Below are 16,880 nucleotides of genomic sequence, written 5' to 3'. Positions count from 1 at the left end.
TCAGAAACTTTCTAAGAGAAAACTGCTGTTTCTAAATGACAAGACATGTCTGTTTGTAGGAAACTGTCAAAACATTAGGCTACTAATAAAAATATAAACACCACCATTTGTGTACAGACATGTCATTTGATAATGTTCATTGTTATTATTATATTACTGCATACTACAGAGAACAGCGAAGTAACTGGTAAAATGTACAGCAGAATAATACATCGGTGTTAATTAGTCCACGTATTTTTCATGAATATTATCAACTACCAGTATTCTTGTTTAAAAATACATTTTAAATCGTTTACATATATACTTTACAAATAAATTATATTTAAAAAAAAAATCCCAGCGTGAATTTAGCGAGAAACTTGCCTCGACATCGTAGGTTTGAAACGTTTCGGTTTTCAAGACACCAAATGTACCATCATACACGAATGGTTGTTATTCCCGTGATTTGAAAAAGTTTCCACTTTTAATTCGTTTTTTTTTTAAAGGCTAGGCAGTGAGCGCCATGTTGTTTGGAGCCGCGTAGCAACAATATCCAAGGAAGTAAGCATCCCATCGGCCCACACGTGGCTTAGTTCAGAGCGTCCAACAAATCGGGTTACGGGACGAAAATGTGGTCAACGTGTTTGTAAAATAACATCATAAACAGCGGGAGAGAAATGGGACGAGTGAAATGAACAGGGTTATATTATTACACTGGTTTAAAAAAAAGGGAATATCTTGTATGCAATCCATCACTAATTACACCACTGGTGCTATACCGCACATCTTCATTACCGGTATTTCATTTAGTTATTACCCTCATATCCTAGCTCCAACCGGATTGATTTCAGACATACTGTACAGTTGTGTAAATAATTGCAGTTGGTGTAATTTTGACAGGGTTGTGTTCGCAGTTGAGACCTTGAGACTCAATGAAACAATCCTGGAGACCAATTTATGAGCGGCTGTAGTATTCATGTATTGCACATTGCTGATACTAAAGCTTGCCCTGGATCAAACACACAGTTTGCATTCGAGCTGAGAAGGAAATTAGCTCCACTTGTAGCAGGCATGACTAGAAAGTGAGACTCCACCACACAGCCTTATCACTTTATGACGATCTCAGCTGCGTGTCTGTGCGTGGTGCATTTATTTTAAATATATCACACCGTGTTCCTTTATGATAGATGATTATGTTAATAAATTCTAATTGAATTGACGGGTCATGTTGAATTTTTTCCTCAGTTTGTCTGCTGGCGAAGCACCGCGAGAGTTTTGTTTTTGAAATCTCGCGGGATGTCAGTGATTGAAGATGGCGGCGGAGGGAGAGGCGGGATTTGCTCCTATTGTACAAACAGAGAGTCCAGATGGGTAAGTTGTGATCAAACCGGAGGGATTTTGTGTAGATTAAGGATAATATATGTGAAATCGAAAGAAAAAAAAAATAGGCGGGTTATTTGCTGGATAATTGAAGTTCAAGGCTGGAGCGTATGAACACACAATACAGTTGCAACTGAAATAAATGAATTAAGTTGGAAAATATAAGGAAATAAAAGCATCACTGTTATATTATTATAGGAGAACAGTACGAGAGGGCTGCAGTTATTCATAACGCATTATTCCAATGCACTGTGAATAGGCTGTATAATCTATTTGCTTATGGTAAGTATTGTAGCAACGATCTATCAGTGACAAAGCATGGTACTGCATAACTTTCTAGATTTATCAGAACAGGTTATAGCTAAAGTCAAAAGCTTCGTTTTCAAGTGTCATTAATCTGACAGTAGTAAACCTGACACGTCGAAGTCGCATGCATTTTCAATTCCAGTTCATACTGTATTCTGTACACCTTGTTACTGCTTGTTCTTGCAATGGATGTTAAAACACACTGACCTGCTGAAACTAAAAATAAAGATTTTGTGCGACGTACAGGCTCGTTTGCCTTGTTTGAGATGATACATGGTTTCAATTGTATGAGGGGAACAGTGACCTCTTCTCTATCTGTGTGTGTGTGTGGTTATTGATTCATGTGTGTAAATGGAATATTGTAAAATAGTATTCTATTCACCTGACAACGTACATCCACACATGACAAATGATTACATGTATTGTAGTAATAGTTTTAAGTATAGGTAGAGGATATATTAATCAATTTTGTAATGTTTTGAATCTTTGTTCATTCATTCCAGTGAGGCTGCTTTAGGTAGCTTGGCAGCAGTTATGGATATGGAATCTTCCAATGGGAAAGAAGCCATGGTAAGTTCCAGCTCCTGTTCTGCATGTACCATCTATCTGTGTGGTGGAGCACTCGCACAGTAACACATGCAGTCAAGGAAATCCCTCTGAAACACGGTACCGATCAGCAGACTCTTTACACTGTAAAAATACTGTACTGTTTGGAGTCAACCCTCATCTAAGTTACTCATTCTTTAGCCAAAGAAGGATGTGATGCCTCTTATTGGACTAACTAAAGAATAATTAATCACAAGCTTTCAACACCTCAAAGGTCTGATCATGTGAAAGTAGGAAAAAGAGATTGATGTTTGCAAAACTCCTTTTCAGCAAAATTGGACACAATTTATTATAGCAATGTCTTATATTTTCAAAGGAAAGTAAGTGGGGCTTTGATTAGAGGCCACTTTATTTTAGCTAAGCGGCTTACCATGGTGAAATCACATGACGGGACAAGTGTTTTAAAAACTAGACCCGTTTACTATGCAAGTTGGCTTGATGAGTATTAGTCCCTAGTTTGAATGCCAAATTGCCACCTGCGAAATGTGTTTCTAACTATAAAACAGTAATGGTTGGTCAAGGGGACCACAACCCTGTTATTGTGAATGAGCTCATGCTTTTCTGCTGGTCCTCAGTTATTGTCTTGTGTTCAGGATGGTGCAGGTGACAGCTCTGAGGCCATGGACACTCGGACTGGATCTGTGGACGAGGAGAATGGCAGGCAGCTGGGAGAGGTGGAACTGCAGTGTGGAATCTGTATGAAGTGGTTTACAGCTGATACATTCAGCATTGACACTGCGTATGTCTTAATGTTCTACTTTGAAAGTGCACAGAACACCCCGTAACTTCGCTACCAATTTCAGTGCCCTATATTACATGCTGGAGATCCATTGTGAAAGGGATATAGTGGAGGCGGCTGTACGTCATGAAACTTACATTATTTAGCTCATGAAAATATCAGTTTCGGGGGATATATGGAGGTGACTGTCTGTCTATCTGACCATCTGTCCATCTTTATGTCACACTTACATGAGTGAAAGTGTTTCTTGTGTAGACGAAATTCCACCAAAAACTCGGTCCTGGGGACCTCCTGTGTCTGCTGGTTTTCATTCCAACCAAGCTCTCAATTACTGAACTAGACCCTTAAATGAACTGATAATTTGCTTAATTAGACCTTTTTACTTGTTTTTAGCTCTTGAACAGTTGCATATTCCAAGTTAGCTGTAACATTTTATAAGTGACTTGAAGCAACTGTTTAAGAGCTGAAAACAAGTAAAAGTGTCTAAGCAAATTATTAGTTTAAGGGTATAGTTATGTAATTGAGAGCCTGGTTGGAATGAACCAGCAGACGCAGGGGGTCCCCAGGACCGAGTTTGAGAAGCCCTGCTTTTAGAGTTTATTTTTTCTCCTGTTAAACAGTAACTTGACTGAGACCACAGGCACCTAAACCCATAGGGCACCAGGGAGGCAAACTATATATTTTAATACAGTACCAGTGTTTTTGGTTAAACTGATTCAGGGAAATCTTTACTGGAAAATGTTGGCTATTATCTCACGAGAATTCGTAATGCAAGCAGCGCTAACAACACAAAAGAAAATATTGTCGGTAGCACACAGATTTTGAGCTGCTTAAATTCTGCAAAGCAAGGTTGTGTGGAATCATTTCCTAATAAAAATAAAAAATCTAAAAAGCATGGCTGTAGAGAATCAAACATTGTGGTATGTTGTTTATGCATGAGGAATTGCTGCAGCGCTCCCACCGAGAACGCGAGGCGTCTCGGCAGGTAGAGAATGAGACTCTGGCGTCATGCTGTGTTCAACAGGCTGTCCTCCCGGGCGAGTGGTTTATCACACTGGACCAAAAGAAAGCAGATTCCACATTCCTATTCGTCCAGCACACAGGAAGTATCTCTGCTTCGCCTTACAGGGGAGCGTCCTGAGTTTTCCGTGCTGTGATTTGGCCTCTCCTTAGCCCCCCGCACGTTTTGAAAGTGCATGGATGCCATCCTAGCTCCCTTGTGGCTGCAAGTGATCAGGGTGATGAATTGCCATATAACAAGGTATTGAATTTAGAGAATCAGAGTGTGACGATATAGGGGGGGTTTTGGTGTCGGTACATCTGTCCTTTCCTTGAATTTTATAACGTCGATAAGTGCTTTGTTGCTGATCAGTCTATTAAATGACACTTAGGAGTTTTAGAATTTTCTCAAAATGTGCCAGCAGGTTTTATGTGCAGACCCAATTATGCTTTAGGAAATTAAATTGAACTTGTCTTTTTCTTTCAGAACCTGCCTTCCCTTCATGACAAACTATGTTTTTCACTGCAACGTGTGTCATCACAGCGGCAATACCTATTTCCTAAGGAAACAAGCCAGTAAGTTGAAAGGCTATAAAGTACATGTACTATAATGACAACAAATGCTTGTGCGTGTGAAACAATCGAACCTGGGTTTCCAGTGATGAAAGGTAAATAATTTAGTCTGTAAATGCTCCCTTGCCTTTGGGTGGAACAGTTTACCTCCTCGTGAGTTCTCAGGCCAGTGCTGATGAATGTGTGTTTTTTGTCTCGTTCTTCAGACCTGAAGGAGATGTGCCTTACGGCTCTAGCCAACTTGACGTGGCGCTCCAGGAATCAGGATGAGCATGCCAAAACCATGTTTTCAAAAGACAAGGTAATTTTAAGGGAGTGTGCAGGGCTCTACATTTAGATTTTTAACTACTGGCCCCTTGGGCCACAAAGCTACTGTTTTTACTTTAAAAAGTTAAAGGGGGTGTAGACTTTTTTGGCACTGTGTGTGTGTAGTTACATATATATATAAAAAAATACTAGTTAAAAGTAACCGGCCCAGTCAGGCTTGTAGGTGCTTGTGGGGAGGCAAGGCAGTGCAGGAGCCTTGTAGAGCCTGTTCCGCTGAAACAAACGACAGGGGGCTATAATGCCTGCAGCTTTACCCTGGAGGTAACAATAGTTTTCTCGAGGGGCATTTATTTTTCCACTATGAGCGGAGTCTGCAGTACATATTTAATACACAAGTCAGTCAAAATAATGAAGTAAGGTTGGAATAGTAAATATGACTTTATATACAGTAAAGCCATACATATTTGCAAGCCTTTTTATTATGCTTTAAGCATTTGAAAAAAAGTAAACATTTTTGGCATGAATATCTTAGTGCTTTACATATATGAAGTAATATACTAATATAGTATGATGCCTTATGCTGTTACAGGGTGATGCGTTATGCTGTTGCAGGGTGATGCGTTATGCTGTTGCAGGGTGATGCGTTATGCTGTTGCAGGGTGATGCGTTATGCTGTTGCAGGGTGATGCGTTATGCTGTTGCAGGGTGATGCGTTATGCTGTTGCAGGGTGATGCGTTATGCTGTTGCAGGGTGATGTGTTGCTGTTTTCGCTGTACCCGGGTTTTCAGGTCACATTTCTCATGTCTTTATGCACAGGAAATGAATGGAAGCTTCCTGTTGAATTGTAACGTGCTGAAGCTGAGCATAATGGAACTGCAGTGATCACAGCGCTTTCCTCCTCAGCGTTGATATTTATTTAAATGCTTTTGTAGTCGTGCTTGAACTACAACTCATCCTTTTCTCTCCAGAAATGAAAGAAACAAATAAAATAAATAAATAAAAAAATCAGTCAATACAGCAAAGGAAACAGATTTCAAATAAACCACTCGTTCACCGGAAATTGAGACAGCAGTATCCTGTAATGTGCCATCACTTGGTGAAAGCAGCGTATACAATAGTTTTAAATCTTATCTGCTAGAGATTTCAATTAAAATCTGAATAGCCTCTTGTGTTGTTTCGGGAACAAAAGTCATATTCTCTTCTTACTTTGTTTTATTTATCTTTTTTTTTGTTTTGTTTGCAGGATATAATCCCTTTTATTGACAAGTACTGGGAATGCATGACCACAAGACAGCGACCTGGCAAATTAACCTGGCCAAATAACATTGTCAAAACCATGGTAAGTTCCTTTACTTTATAATTGATTTTATGTAAATACACTATTGTACAGTGTTTGCAAAAAATATTTCTTAAATGTACATAGACAATCTGAAAACCAGGCTTGCAAACAGATTTTTTTTTTTTTTAACCTAGTGGAGTACTATATATCTTGTTTTAAAAATGAAAATAAATGTTTGCTAAAACATGGTTTCTTTCAAAACCTAAACTTGCGAGACCTGTAATGTGAACAGATGTCTTTCCGAATATTACTTGGAAATGGAAACATTTCATGGATTGTGCCCTTGGATCTTAAAATTGTGTGTGCATAGAGACTTCAAATATTGTGCAGCAAATTTTAGTAATGTGCATTTTTGGTTTATTACTAATGAAATTTGATAATTGCAACTCATTTCAGAGCAAAGAACGGGATGTCTTTCTGGTTAAAGAGCACCCAGATCCGGGAAGCAAAGACCCAGAAGAGGACTACCCAAAATTTGGTCTCCTTGACCAGGTACTGTGGTGTCTATTTGGGGACAAAGACACCCGAATCAAAGTGGAAAACCAGTGTTAACAAATCATCTAACCAGATACATTTCCCTGTAAATTGCCCATCAACTGTTGATAAAAAGGAAATATACATTGAAATCAGGAAATGAAAAGTAGATTTGAACCATATAGGCTGCAATTGCATTACAGCTTAAAATTTTGCATTATCTGTTTTACATACAGAGAGTATTCAGAATGCTAACCTGAGAGGAGAATAGCCCTCCTATTTGGAAGAAATCCCAGCACCCAGTGTTGTGTTGTATTTATTTAGTTAGTACTGGAGCATCCCTCAGATGAAAGATATATGATATGTATTCTGTAGTATAAAAGCTACATCTCCCTGTTACAAGCTCATCTCTTACTAGCATCCACACTTTATACGTTAACCCTTTGCAGACCATTTATTCAGCTTTATTCAGTCTTTGAAATGTTTTCTTGACTTCTTCTGGAGACCGGAAACAAGGACCAGGGGTCACAAATGGAGATTAGATAAAGGGGCATTCAGAACAGAAAGTAGGTGGTACTTTATTACACAGAGAATTGTGGGAGTCTGGAAACAACTCCCCAGTAATGTTGTTGAAGCCGACACCCTGAGACCCTTCAAGAAGCTGCTTGATGAGATTCTGGGATCAATAAGCTACTAACAGCCAAACGAGCAAGATGGGCCGACTGGCCTCCTCTCGTTTGTAAACTTTCTTATGTTCTAAGCAGTCTCAGGTCTGAGTTGTAAGCATAAAGCACACTATTATTGTCCAAGAGTGCATCATAAAGGAACTAGTAAAACCTTTTGACCAGTGTTTCAAGTTGAAACGTTTGCTTTACCCAAGTCACTGAAGGTTTGATTACCCTGGGTCTGCAGTGTGTGTAAGACATTCACTTATTTAGTCCTTCCGTTTCCAAGACTCGAATCTGTCAAGGAATTGGAGACTGTAATCCTGAAGGAATGGTCATGTGTCCCTCCAGACAAACTCTCTGCACACACGTCTCATCATATAGGCACACTTTTCTTTTTGTTTACTGATTTGTTTCCTGCAGGATCTAGGCAACATTGGGCCTGCTTATGACCAGAAACAGACTGCTTCCGTGACCACAGCAGGTGGCCTGAATGGTATGTAGTGTACATGTACCTCTGCAAGTCTTTAAAATAGCTGTTCCTGTATGTGCTGTCTTAGGAAATAAAATACAGTGACCACTCCCAGATAAATTAATGAGAAACCGGCCGTTCTCAAACTGGGGGGCGTAGACTATCCTGGAAGGGGGGGGGAGGAGGGGCGTTTCAAGCGCAGGGTTCAGGGTTTTTTTTTTTTTTTTTTTTTTTTTAAATTGCAGCACACGTCTTAACCTAGGCTATAGCGTTTAAAAAAGCAGTTGAGCTTTATTGGCCGTTTTGATTGGATCGCCAATAAGACTTCCACCAATCAGAGGGTTGCATGCAGTACTCGTAACGATCCCGCCCCCTGTCAGACTGATGTACAGAACAGATTAAAGAAGCGCAGGACAATAGAAATAATGTGTCGCATATCAAAGTGGATATGAGAATGGCAGTGATGAAGCCAATGTGATCAGAAACCTACAGGAACATTTATGGAATTATTTTGCTAGCCACAGCACACTTCAAAGTTTGGATGTTACTTTTAAACTGTTGCACAATTTAACTGTGTTTTATTGAGGGGAAACCTAAATGGCTGTAAATTGTATTCCAGGTGGATCCTCTTTCGCAGGTGAATATTTGACATTGTGAAGCTGAAATTAAGTATATCGTCTCTGGTTTTGATCTTCTTTTTCTGCTTGCTTTTTTGATACCTGCAGAGCTCACTAAGTCTGAATCTCACACTGATATTTGATTTAGTTTTGTCTTTTGTCTGTATTGCATACACGTCAATGAAATACTCCGTTACACCTCTTGCCAGTTACACTGTTCCTATCAGTTTTGTCTTGCCATATTCTGCCTGGGTAATAAGTATTTAAGCAGTTTAAATTTGGAGTAAGTTGATGTCTCTCTGCTGCACTTCAATGTCTTTAGTCAGTCAAGTATAATGGTCCACAAATCCAAGAGTAATTACATTTTCAAATATATATATATATATATTAGCAAAACATTAGCAGAATGATCTTTCTAATGACCTTTTCTCTGTAGCCAGTAGTCTTTTTTTGTTTTTGTTTTACTGTTTTGTGCACTGGCTTTCAAAATAAAAGCACACCACTTCTCTCCCATCATTTTTCAGGAAATTTAATGATTGGGACCCACATTACCATGCCAACAAATTAGTGTTCCAACCCTAGTGCCATCTTTTAACATTGCGGTTTATAATTTAATGCTAAGCGGCATAGGTGCATGGAACAGGGTAGCAATACCAGAAGCTCTACAGTATATAATCTGTTTGAGACTGAAAAGGAAAAAAAAATATACCCTTGGATTTGTGTGATTTCACTTTGAAATGAAATGGAATTAAATAGGCAGAATGTGGTATGCACTGATGTAGTATTTTGAAACCCTTTTAATTTAAGGCTTGCAGCAATGTATTTGCAATCTCAATACCTCAAGGTGTTTCTTATCAGAATGCACTCTGTCGAGGCATTATGTAGGGACACATGCATGTAAGACATTGATAACTTAAGGTGACAGAGAGCTAATTTCTGTTAATTCTGTAATAATTTATATATTTCAGAAGACATGGTGTCTAGAAAATCTCCTTGGGACTAAATGGCTGTGGTGAATAATAGATACAGATCAGTAATGTTTGTTAGATGCTGTGGAGGTGCACATGGTATGCTAACCATATAGGAGGCACTGTGCACTCCTGATTTACATAAGTATTGTACTAACAGTAACAGGTTGGGCCAGTTCAGTCACCTTTTGTTAGGCTTCAAAGAGTTTATTGCTTAGAACGAAGAATTCAGTTCCTTGCAGTTGTGATGCTCCGAACAGCTGCTTTACAAAATGCTGTAGTTGAAGAAAGTGGAAATCTCATTGCACGTCATGTGGCCTACAAAATTGCCTTTTCTGCACCATTGCTGTTTATGTCCCAAGTGCCTTTATAACCGCCCTATATGCAGATTACGCAACAACCCCAGGTGGCTAGACTCGGATAAAACACAGGTTTTATCCTTACTGTCACAAAATATTAGTGCTTTTTATATTATTTCAACAGTTAATTCCTAAATTGAATAGTGTTCTTGTGTGATTTGTTCTTGATTGTACCCCACCAGTGTCTGTTGTGTATTGCTGATTGGTGAAACTGTGTACAAATCCCCCCCGTTCCTCTTCCTTTTTACATTTTATTTTAAACCCCAGTGAAGGTAACTGATGAAATGTTCATGTTGCGAGTCACATTAGCAGCGTACATTTCTTGTGTGGAATCAATTACCCTGCTTGCCTGACACACTGCTTCTTCCTCTGCGAGTGAGGTGTGTTTTTAGCAGCGATGTAACTGTGTCTGTGTGTAAGGTGGACTGGCGCCTGGAGGCACTGGGAAAGGCAGAGGAGCCAAACGCAAGCAGCAGGATGGGAGCACAGCAGGAACGGCCAAGAGAACAAGAAGGTATGGGCTGAGGGTCATTCAACCGATTTTAAATGCTCATTGTAAACAGAAAACTTCTGTCAGTCAATGGCGGTAAAGATAATTTGCTAACAGGTGGTGTCAAATTTAAGGAATTGGATGGCAAACGTTTTGGAATCTAGTATTATTAGTATAACATTGTTATACCGTAATGCAGCTACAGCACTTTCTGCTACAATTAGCCTGCACCACATGACTGCAGTTGTTTTTGTTCGTTCACAGTGACCCCCTGTTTTCGGCTCAGCGCCTGCCCCCCCACGGGTACCCCCTGGAGCACCCCTTCAACAAGGATGGGTACCGCTACATCCTGGCCGAGCCGGACCCCCACGCACCGGACCCTGAGAAACTGGAACTGGACTGCTGGGCAGGGAAGCCCATCCCTGGGGACCTGTACAGAGCTTGCCTGTATGAGAGTGTCCTGCTGGCCCTGCATGACAGAGGTGTGTGGCCAGCCAGGGCTGTTGGGTTCTGAAATTGATTTTCCCTGCTTGATTTCTAATCCCTACCACAATTTCGCCTGCAACTGGGGTCAAAAAATGTAGTTTGACCCAACAGATTAATGTAGAATATTTTAATAGAGTATTTAAATATTTATTACAGTAATCCATCACATGTCCACCTGTCACATAGTGTATTACTGAACAGAGATTATAGATCCTACCAAAGTTTCCGTTCGCTGTGTTTGTGCTCTGTGTGCTACCGTTGCTGGTGGTGTCACATGAGCTGTCAGTGTGTCGATTTGTAAATAAATCCTGTTAGTCTGCAGGGCATATCAACCTCCGTCTGGATCTCCTGTCTGTCACTCAGCAGCGAATGCACGCACCCACATGGCAGACGGCTACTCTCTCACAAGCACTAATAACCTGTACCTTTCTAAACAAGGGATTTAGGGGAGCTCCCTAATAAAAGCTGAATCTCCAAACAGTATTTGTATGAAATATAGTAATTGTTTCACCTGTGTGTAATGGTATTTAAAAACAAAATTAATTAATCCGCCTTTTTACATATCTGCCCTTACTCTGGCCCCAAGGCAGTCGGACGTGCACATAACATATACAAAAAAAAAAAAAAAAAAAAAAATGAAACGGTAGAAAATAATTAAACATTATGCAATAAAACTCAAAAAGCCAGACAAATAATTTACATCTATTCATTCCTTGGCAGTCCTAATATCTTTAAGTGTTTGAGATCGGATGCTGTTTAGCAAGCTATTAGATGCTTTTCTGGGTGGTGTCCAGGCATTTGGCCCCTTTCTTAACCTCCAGTCCTGTGTCCAGGGTTCTTGCAGGTAAATAAAAGCAGACGATCTGTAATTGGCTTTGTTTTGCTGCAGCCCCTCAGTTGAAGATCTTGGATGATCGGCTGACCGTGGCTGGAGAGAAAGGCTACTCCATGGTTCGGGCGTCTCATGGTGTTCGGAAAGGGTCCTGGTACTTTGAGGTCACCGTTGATGAAATGCCTCCAGACGCTGCCTCCAGACTCGGCTGGTCACAGCCTTTAGGTAAATATATTTACTTTTATATGCAAATTAGTTTGCCTTATGTCGGTGTCTTATCTCTGGAAATGTTTTGTTGTTATTTGAATCCAGGGCACACGTTTTAAGATTGAGAATATAATCTCTCTAAAACCAAAATACTGAATTAGGCTTTTTTGCACAAATGTTTTGATCACATTTAGGTTGTCTGGTACAAATGTCTGGATATTCATTCATCTTTGTTTGCAAGAACTCTATATTTTACTGTTACTGCTGTCCTGTTAAGTGTTAAAAAAAAAAAATAAATAAATAAATAAAAAATAAAAGCAAAGCACTGTTGTAACAAACTTTGTAGTATTACTACTAGAAACTTCTATAAGCTGTACTGATTCCATAAGAAAACATTCAAACAGTTTGGAAACAGCAAGTAATAACTTACAGCGTGAAAGGGATTTAAAGAGGACCTGAGGTGTATGCTTAACCCAAAAAATGTTTATTAGAAGCAAGTCTGGAATGTGAAAACAATGAAACTATTTTATTTATTTATTTATTAGCAGGGAGGAATTAACCCTCTCCCTGCTCACTAAAAATAAATAAATGTTTCATTGTTTCGTTTAATATTTATTATCCCCTGCACCTGGCTATCATTGTAAACTGTCAGACTGCCATTTACCAGTCACAAAAACTTTCGCAAACACTTTTCACACACAAGTGTAACTTTACACGGTACCTTTCTTTTAACACAGCACTTTGTAAATCAGCTCCCTGATGATCTCGCTAATGGAGCTGGAAGCTCTGTTTGTCACTGTTCATGATTGACACCGATTTATCTCTTTTGGGAACAGCCATGTTCTCACATGTTTTTGGCAGGGACAGGAATTAACCCCCGTCTCTGCCAACCACCACAAAAACACAAACACCCAGGCTTTATTTACACACAGAGCCCTTGCTCTGCCACAATGTATATGTATTTCACATTACAGTTGTTATATTTTTCTGTGTTTTTGGAAGACTTTGAGATTATCAGTATCGAAATTGGTGCACGATATTGATATACAATTTTCATATTGTTGCCTCCCCCCCCAATTTTAGTATTTTGGAATTTTGTTCATCCTTGAATACCTGTGATTTTTTTATTTTATTTTTTTCTTTTTTCAGGTAATCTGCAGGCGCCACTGGGCTATGACAAGTTCAGCTATTCCTGGCGCAGTAAGAAAGGTACAAAGTTTCACCAGTCCAACGGCAAGCACTACTCGGATGGGTACGGCCAGGGGGATACCCTGGGGTTTTACATCTGTCTCCAGGACGGCACAGAGACTGCCAAGGCCCTCCCAGACACTTACAAAGATAAGGTATCGCAGGTTTAAAATACTTTTTTTCTAATAAATGTAAATTAATAAAACTCTATTTCCAATAGAATACACCTGCATGATAGAAAGGGCATCGCTGTATTCTGAGGTTTCTCCTCTAATCAGTACTTTCTGTTTTCTACATTAACATTAACCACTCCCTAATCCCTACTGTGTTCAGTTTGAGAATTAATCTTTTATGCAGGACTTTGTCAAAGGCTTTCTGGAAATCTAAATAAACCATGTCATATGCTTTGCAATTATCCATTATCGATGTTGCATCCTCAAAAAAGCAGGTTCGTTAGACACAATCTCCCTTATCTCCCCATATTGCAATTATTATATTTTTCTGTGTTTTGGAAGGCTTCGATATTATCGATTTATTGAAATACATGCACGATATCGATATACAATTTTTATGTCGATGCCCACCCCTAATTGTAATATTTAAATTTCAATCATTCTGTTCCCTGTGTTCTGACCAGTAGAAATGAGTGAGCTCTCCCATGTTCATAGCGATGGTTTTATAATTTGTTTGTTTTCAACGCCAATGTACTGTTTTTTCTGTTTGTTTGTAGGCCTTGATTAAATTCAAAAACTACTTGTATTTTGAGGAAAAGGACTTTGTAGATAAAGCAGAGAAGAGCCTCAAAGCAATCGACTCCAGCAAAGTAAGTGAACGGCATTCGGTAACGCTGTCTTAATACAGTATATATGTTTGTTGCATTCTTTTAAACTAGCACCTGGCTTGGCGCACAATCAAAAACTAGCTGGATGTAGAGTCTCTAACCAATTATTACTCGAGACATTTAATAGATTGAGAGATTTCTAGTCAAAATGTTTGTCATTCAATTTTAGGTTTCTTTTTAGTATTTCTAAATTTTGCATTACTTAGCGTTGTAATGTCTGTGGAAAATCTAACCCCTCATTTTAAATATCAACATTGTCTAGCAATGACTGTCCAGTAGTTTTCACTCTGTCGTCCATTACAAGCAACAATGTTACTGCAATTTTCAGCTTTTACATTTTGGCAAAACAACGTGAAACTTGATAGTTGGAAACGTGGTCCAGAACGCAGCTGAATCTGGTTTCCGTGAGCTAACTCCTACAGATGTATGAATAAAATGTGTTTTCTTCTATCCCCCCAGATGATATTTTTTAGGAATGGTGTTAGTCAAGGAGTCGCATTCGAAGACCTATTTGAAGGAATTTACTTCCCTGCCATCTCCTTGTATAAAAGCTGCACTGTAAGTACTTGCTGTTTGTAGGAAAAGCATCTCTAGGGTCAAAGATCAGTTATGGGATCTGTACGTTCTCAGTCTACCAGTATCCGTTCGTGGTCTATATGTGACTAATAATGACTGGCTGTAAATGGCATTGCTTTCATAGTTTAGAGTACAGGAGCTAGTTAGCCAGGCATCATGTCTGGTTCTTTTTACAGTGCCTTGAAAAAGTATTCAGCCCCCATCCCTTTTTTTTCACATTTAAGAGTCTCGGAATTCTGACTGAGTTACAGAAGTCAGCTGCTGCGATGGACGATGATGTTCATGCATCGGCAATCTCCAAGGCATTCCACAATAAGGGCCTTTATGGGAGAGTGGCAAGGAAGAAGCCGTGGCTGAAAAAAAAACATATCCTTGCACACAGAGTTTGCAAAACGTCACCTAGAAGATACTGCAGTTATGTGGCAGAACGTCTTGTCTGATGAGACTATAGTGGAACACCATCCCCACTGTGAAGTGTGGCGGTGGTAGCATCATTTTATGGGGGTGCTTTTCAGGATTGATGGGAGGATGAATGGCGCACAATACAGAGGAATCCTGGATAAAAACCTGCGCCCCTCTGCCAAAAAAAAAACTCAAACTGCGGAAGAAGTTGGTATTTCAACAGGACGATGATCCAAAGCACACTGCAAGAGCAACAGTGGAGTGGCTTAAAATGAAGAAAATAGATGTCCTTGAGTGGCCCAGTCAGAGTCCTGACCTTAATCCCATTGAAGAAAAAAAAAAAAATTGCTGTCCATCACCGTTCCCAACTAACTTGACACAGCTTGAGCAATTTTGCAAGGAGGAATGGGCAAATATTGCTCCATCATGGTGTGAAAAGTTAATACTTATCTGAAAAGACTACTGGCTGTAATAGCTGCCAGAGGTAGTTCTACAAAGTATTGACTCAGGGGGATGAAAACTTAAATGATGACATGTCCAGATTTTTTAATTTTTATTATTTTGTTTACCATTTTCTTTTTTTTTTGGGGGGGGGTGACTGTGAAGAAGAATGTATGACTCAAAAATAAAAATTCCCAATTTAATGCATCAAAATCCTAGGCTGCAAGGGATGGGGGCTGAATACTTTTTCAAGGCATTGTAATTATTTGTTTATACACAACGCTGATGTTTTTTCTTCTTTTCTTTCAGGTTTCTGTAAATTTTGGACCGCATTTTAAGTACCCTCCAAAGGATGTCACGTACCAACCAGTAGGTCTTGCATTGCAGTACCTTTTTATAATGTGGGGTTCTATTACTGATCCAATAGAAGTCCTTTTAAACATTTAATTTACATTGTTAGTCCCTAGCACTAGCCCTGCACCCAGTCCTAGGGCATTGTATATTGCTTTAATGGCAGTGCCTGGAATTTTAAGCAATTGGGTTCCAGGAAAATCTTCTCTTGACTGATTATACTAACAGAAGTGAAAAACAGTAATACATCTTGCTTCTGTGACAACCTGGGCATTTGCTATTGAGTGTAGTTCTGAAACCAAGGACTATGTGCAGGGCTAGGAATAGATACCCAGCGTTTTAAGTGACGATTGTCATATCGTTCTTCCTCAGATGAGCGACATGGGCTGGGGCGCGGTGATCGACCACACTCTGGCGGACATACTGTATCACGTGGAGACCGAAGTGGACGGCCGCCATAGCCCTCCCTGGGAGCCCTGAAACCTGAGTGGACATCTGAAACCTCTGGCCACCTTCCAGCTGCTCTGTACTGAGACCTATTCAAACCAGCAGGCTGACCCACGAACAAGTGTACCAGGGAACAACAAGCATTGTAACACAACACATTCAAATAATATTTTTACAAAGGGCTTGGAATGTGAGTCAATCTAAAACCTGTAGTTAATTTTCCGTACTTTCATATATTGCACATTTAAAAGTGTAGTCCCTAGACTTTCAATTCCATTCCCTACCTTTTATCTTCAGTACCTCCTTTATCACTGTGAAGTGGAACTTCTAATTTCTGATACATTTTCACAATGAAGTCATAATAAAGACATTGAAGCCCTCAATTCTGTTTGCTATTCAATTTAGTTCTAACTGGAAAAGGACTATCTGCTTTTACTGACACTGGGATGATGAATGTCTTTTTCAGCGAGTGTTGGATATCAAATACCAGCTGTATGCTTATTTGAAGATTAAGGAAATATATTAGAAATTCAAAGTTGAAATGGGGGTTATTGAAAATGATACTGAAGCTGTTGCAATTAAAGGAAGAAAAATGAGTATGTTGGGTCTCCAATATCCTTAAAACCGCCATGGTCATGATAGGCGGCTACTAGATTCAAATAAACTAGGATTAGGCTGAACTGTCTCTCTGGAACCCAAAATGCTTCCATACAGCAGAACAGATCACATCTGGTGTAGGCACAACTAGGACTCGAACCCTGGGTAGCAGAATAATTCTAATTACACTATGTAACACAATTTTTGTTCCTGGGTAGTAAGTGTTATTTCCTAATTGCTTTTGCCTCAAAAGTATAGAAAATGGCTATTATTCCCCA

At 39.5% G+C, this 16,880-nt stretch overlaps 1 protein-coding gene across 2 annotated transcripts; it reads left to right on the top strand.

Annotated features, from left to right (window-relative positions):
• Positions 1-1,266: 1,266 nt before the first annotated feature.
• On the top strand, positions 1,267-16,388 carry LOC121302412 (set1/Ash2 histone methyltransferase complex subunit ASH2). Of its 2 annotated transcripts, none has more exons than XM_041232368.1 (17): positions 1,267-1,350; positions 2,169-2,235; positions 2,865-3,010; positions 4,497-4,585; positions 4,789-4,883; positions 6,094-6,189; positions 6,586-6,681; positions 7,752-7,824; positions 8,420-8,437; positions 10,165-10,258; positions 10,499-10,716; positions 11,610-11,777; positions 12,909-13,102; positions 13,678-13,770; positions 14,248-14,346; positions 15,517-15,576; positions 15,931-16,388. In XM_041232368.1, the coding sequence occupies exons 1-17, from the start codon at positions 1,292-1,294 to the stop codon at positions 16,036-16,038; spliced, it is 1,773 nt and encodes a 590-aa protein (XP_041088302.1). In that variant the 5' UTR covers positions 1,267-1,291; the 3' UTR covers positions 16,039-16,388. The 2 variants fall into 2 exon arrangements, with proteins under 2 accessions (XP_041088302.1, XP_041088303.1); XM_041232369.1 differs by lacking the exon at positions 1,267-1,350 and adding an exon at positions 1,582-1,641.
• The last annotated feature ends 492 nt before the right edge of the window (positions 16,389-16,880 follow it).

The sequence above is a fragment of the Polyodon spathula genome, chromosome 29, assembly GCF_017654505.1.
Source record: "Polyodon spathula isolate WHYD16114869_AA chromosome 29, ASM1765450v1, whole genome shotgun sequence".
Classification (NCBI taxonomy): Eukaryota; Metazoa; Chordata; class Actinopteri; order Acipenseriformes; family Polyodontidae; genus Polyodon; species Polyodon spathula.
Note: the sequence above shows the minus strand (reverse complement) of the source record. Positions and strands in the feature narration are given on the sequence as shown.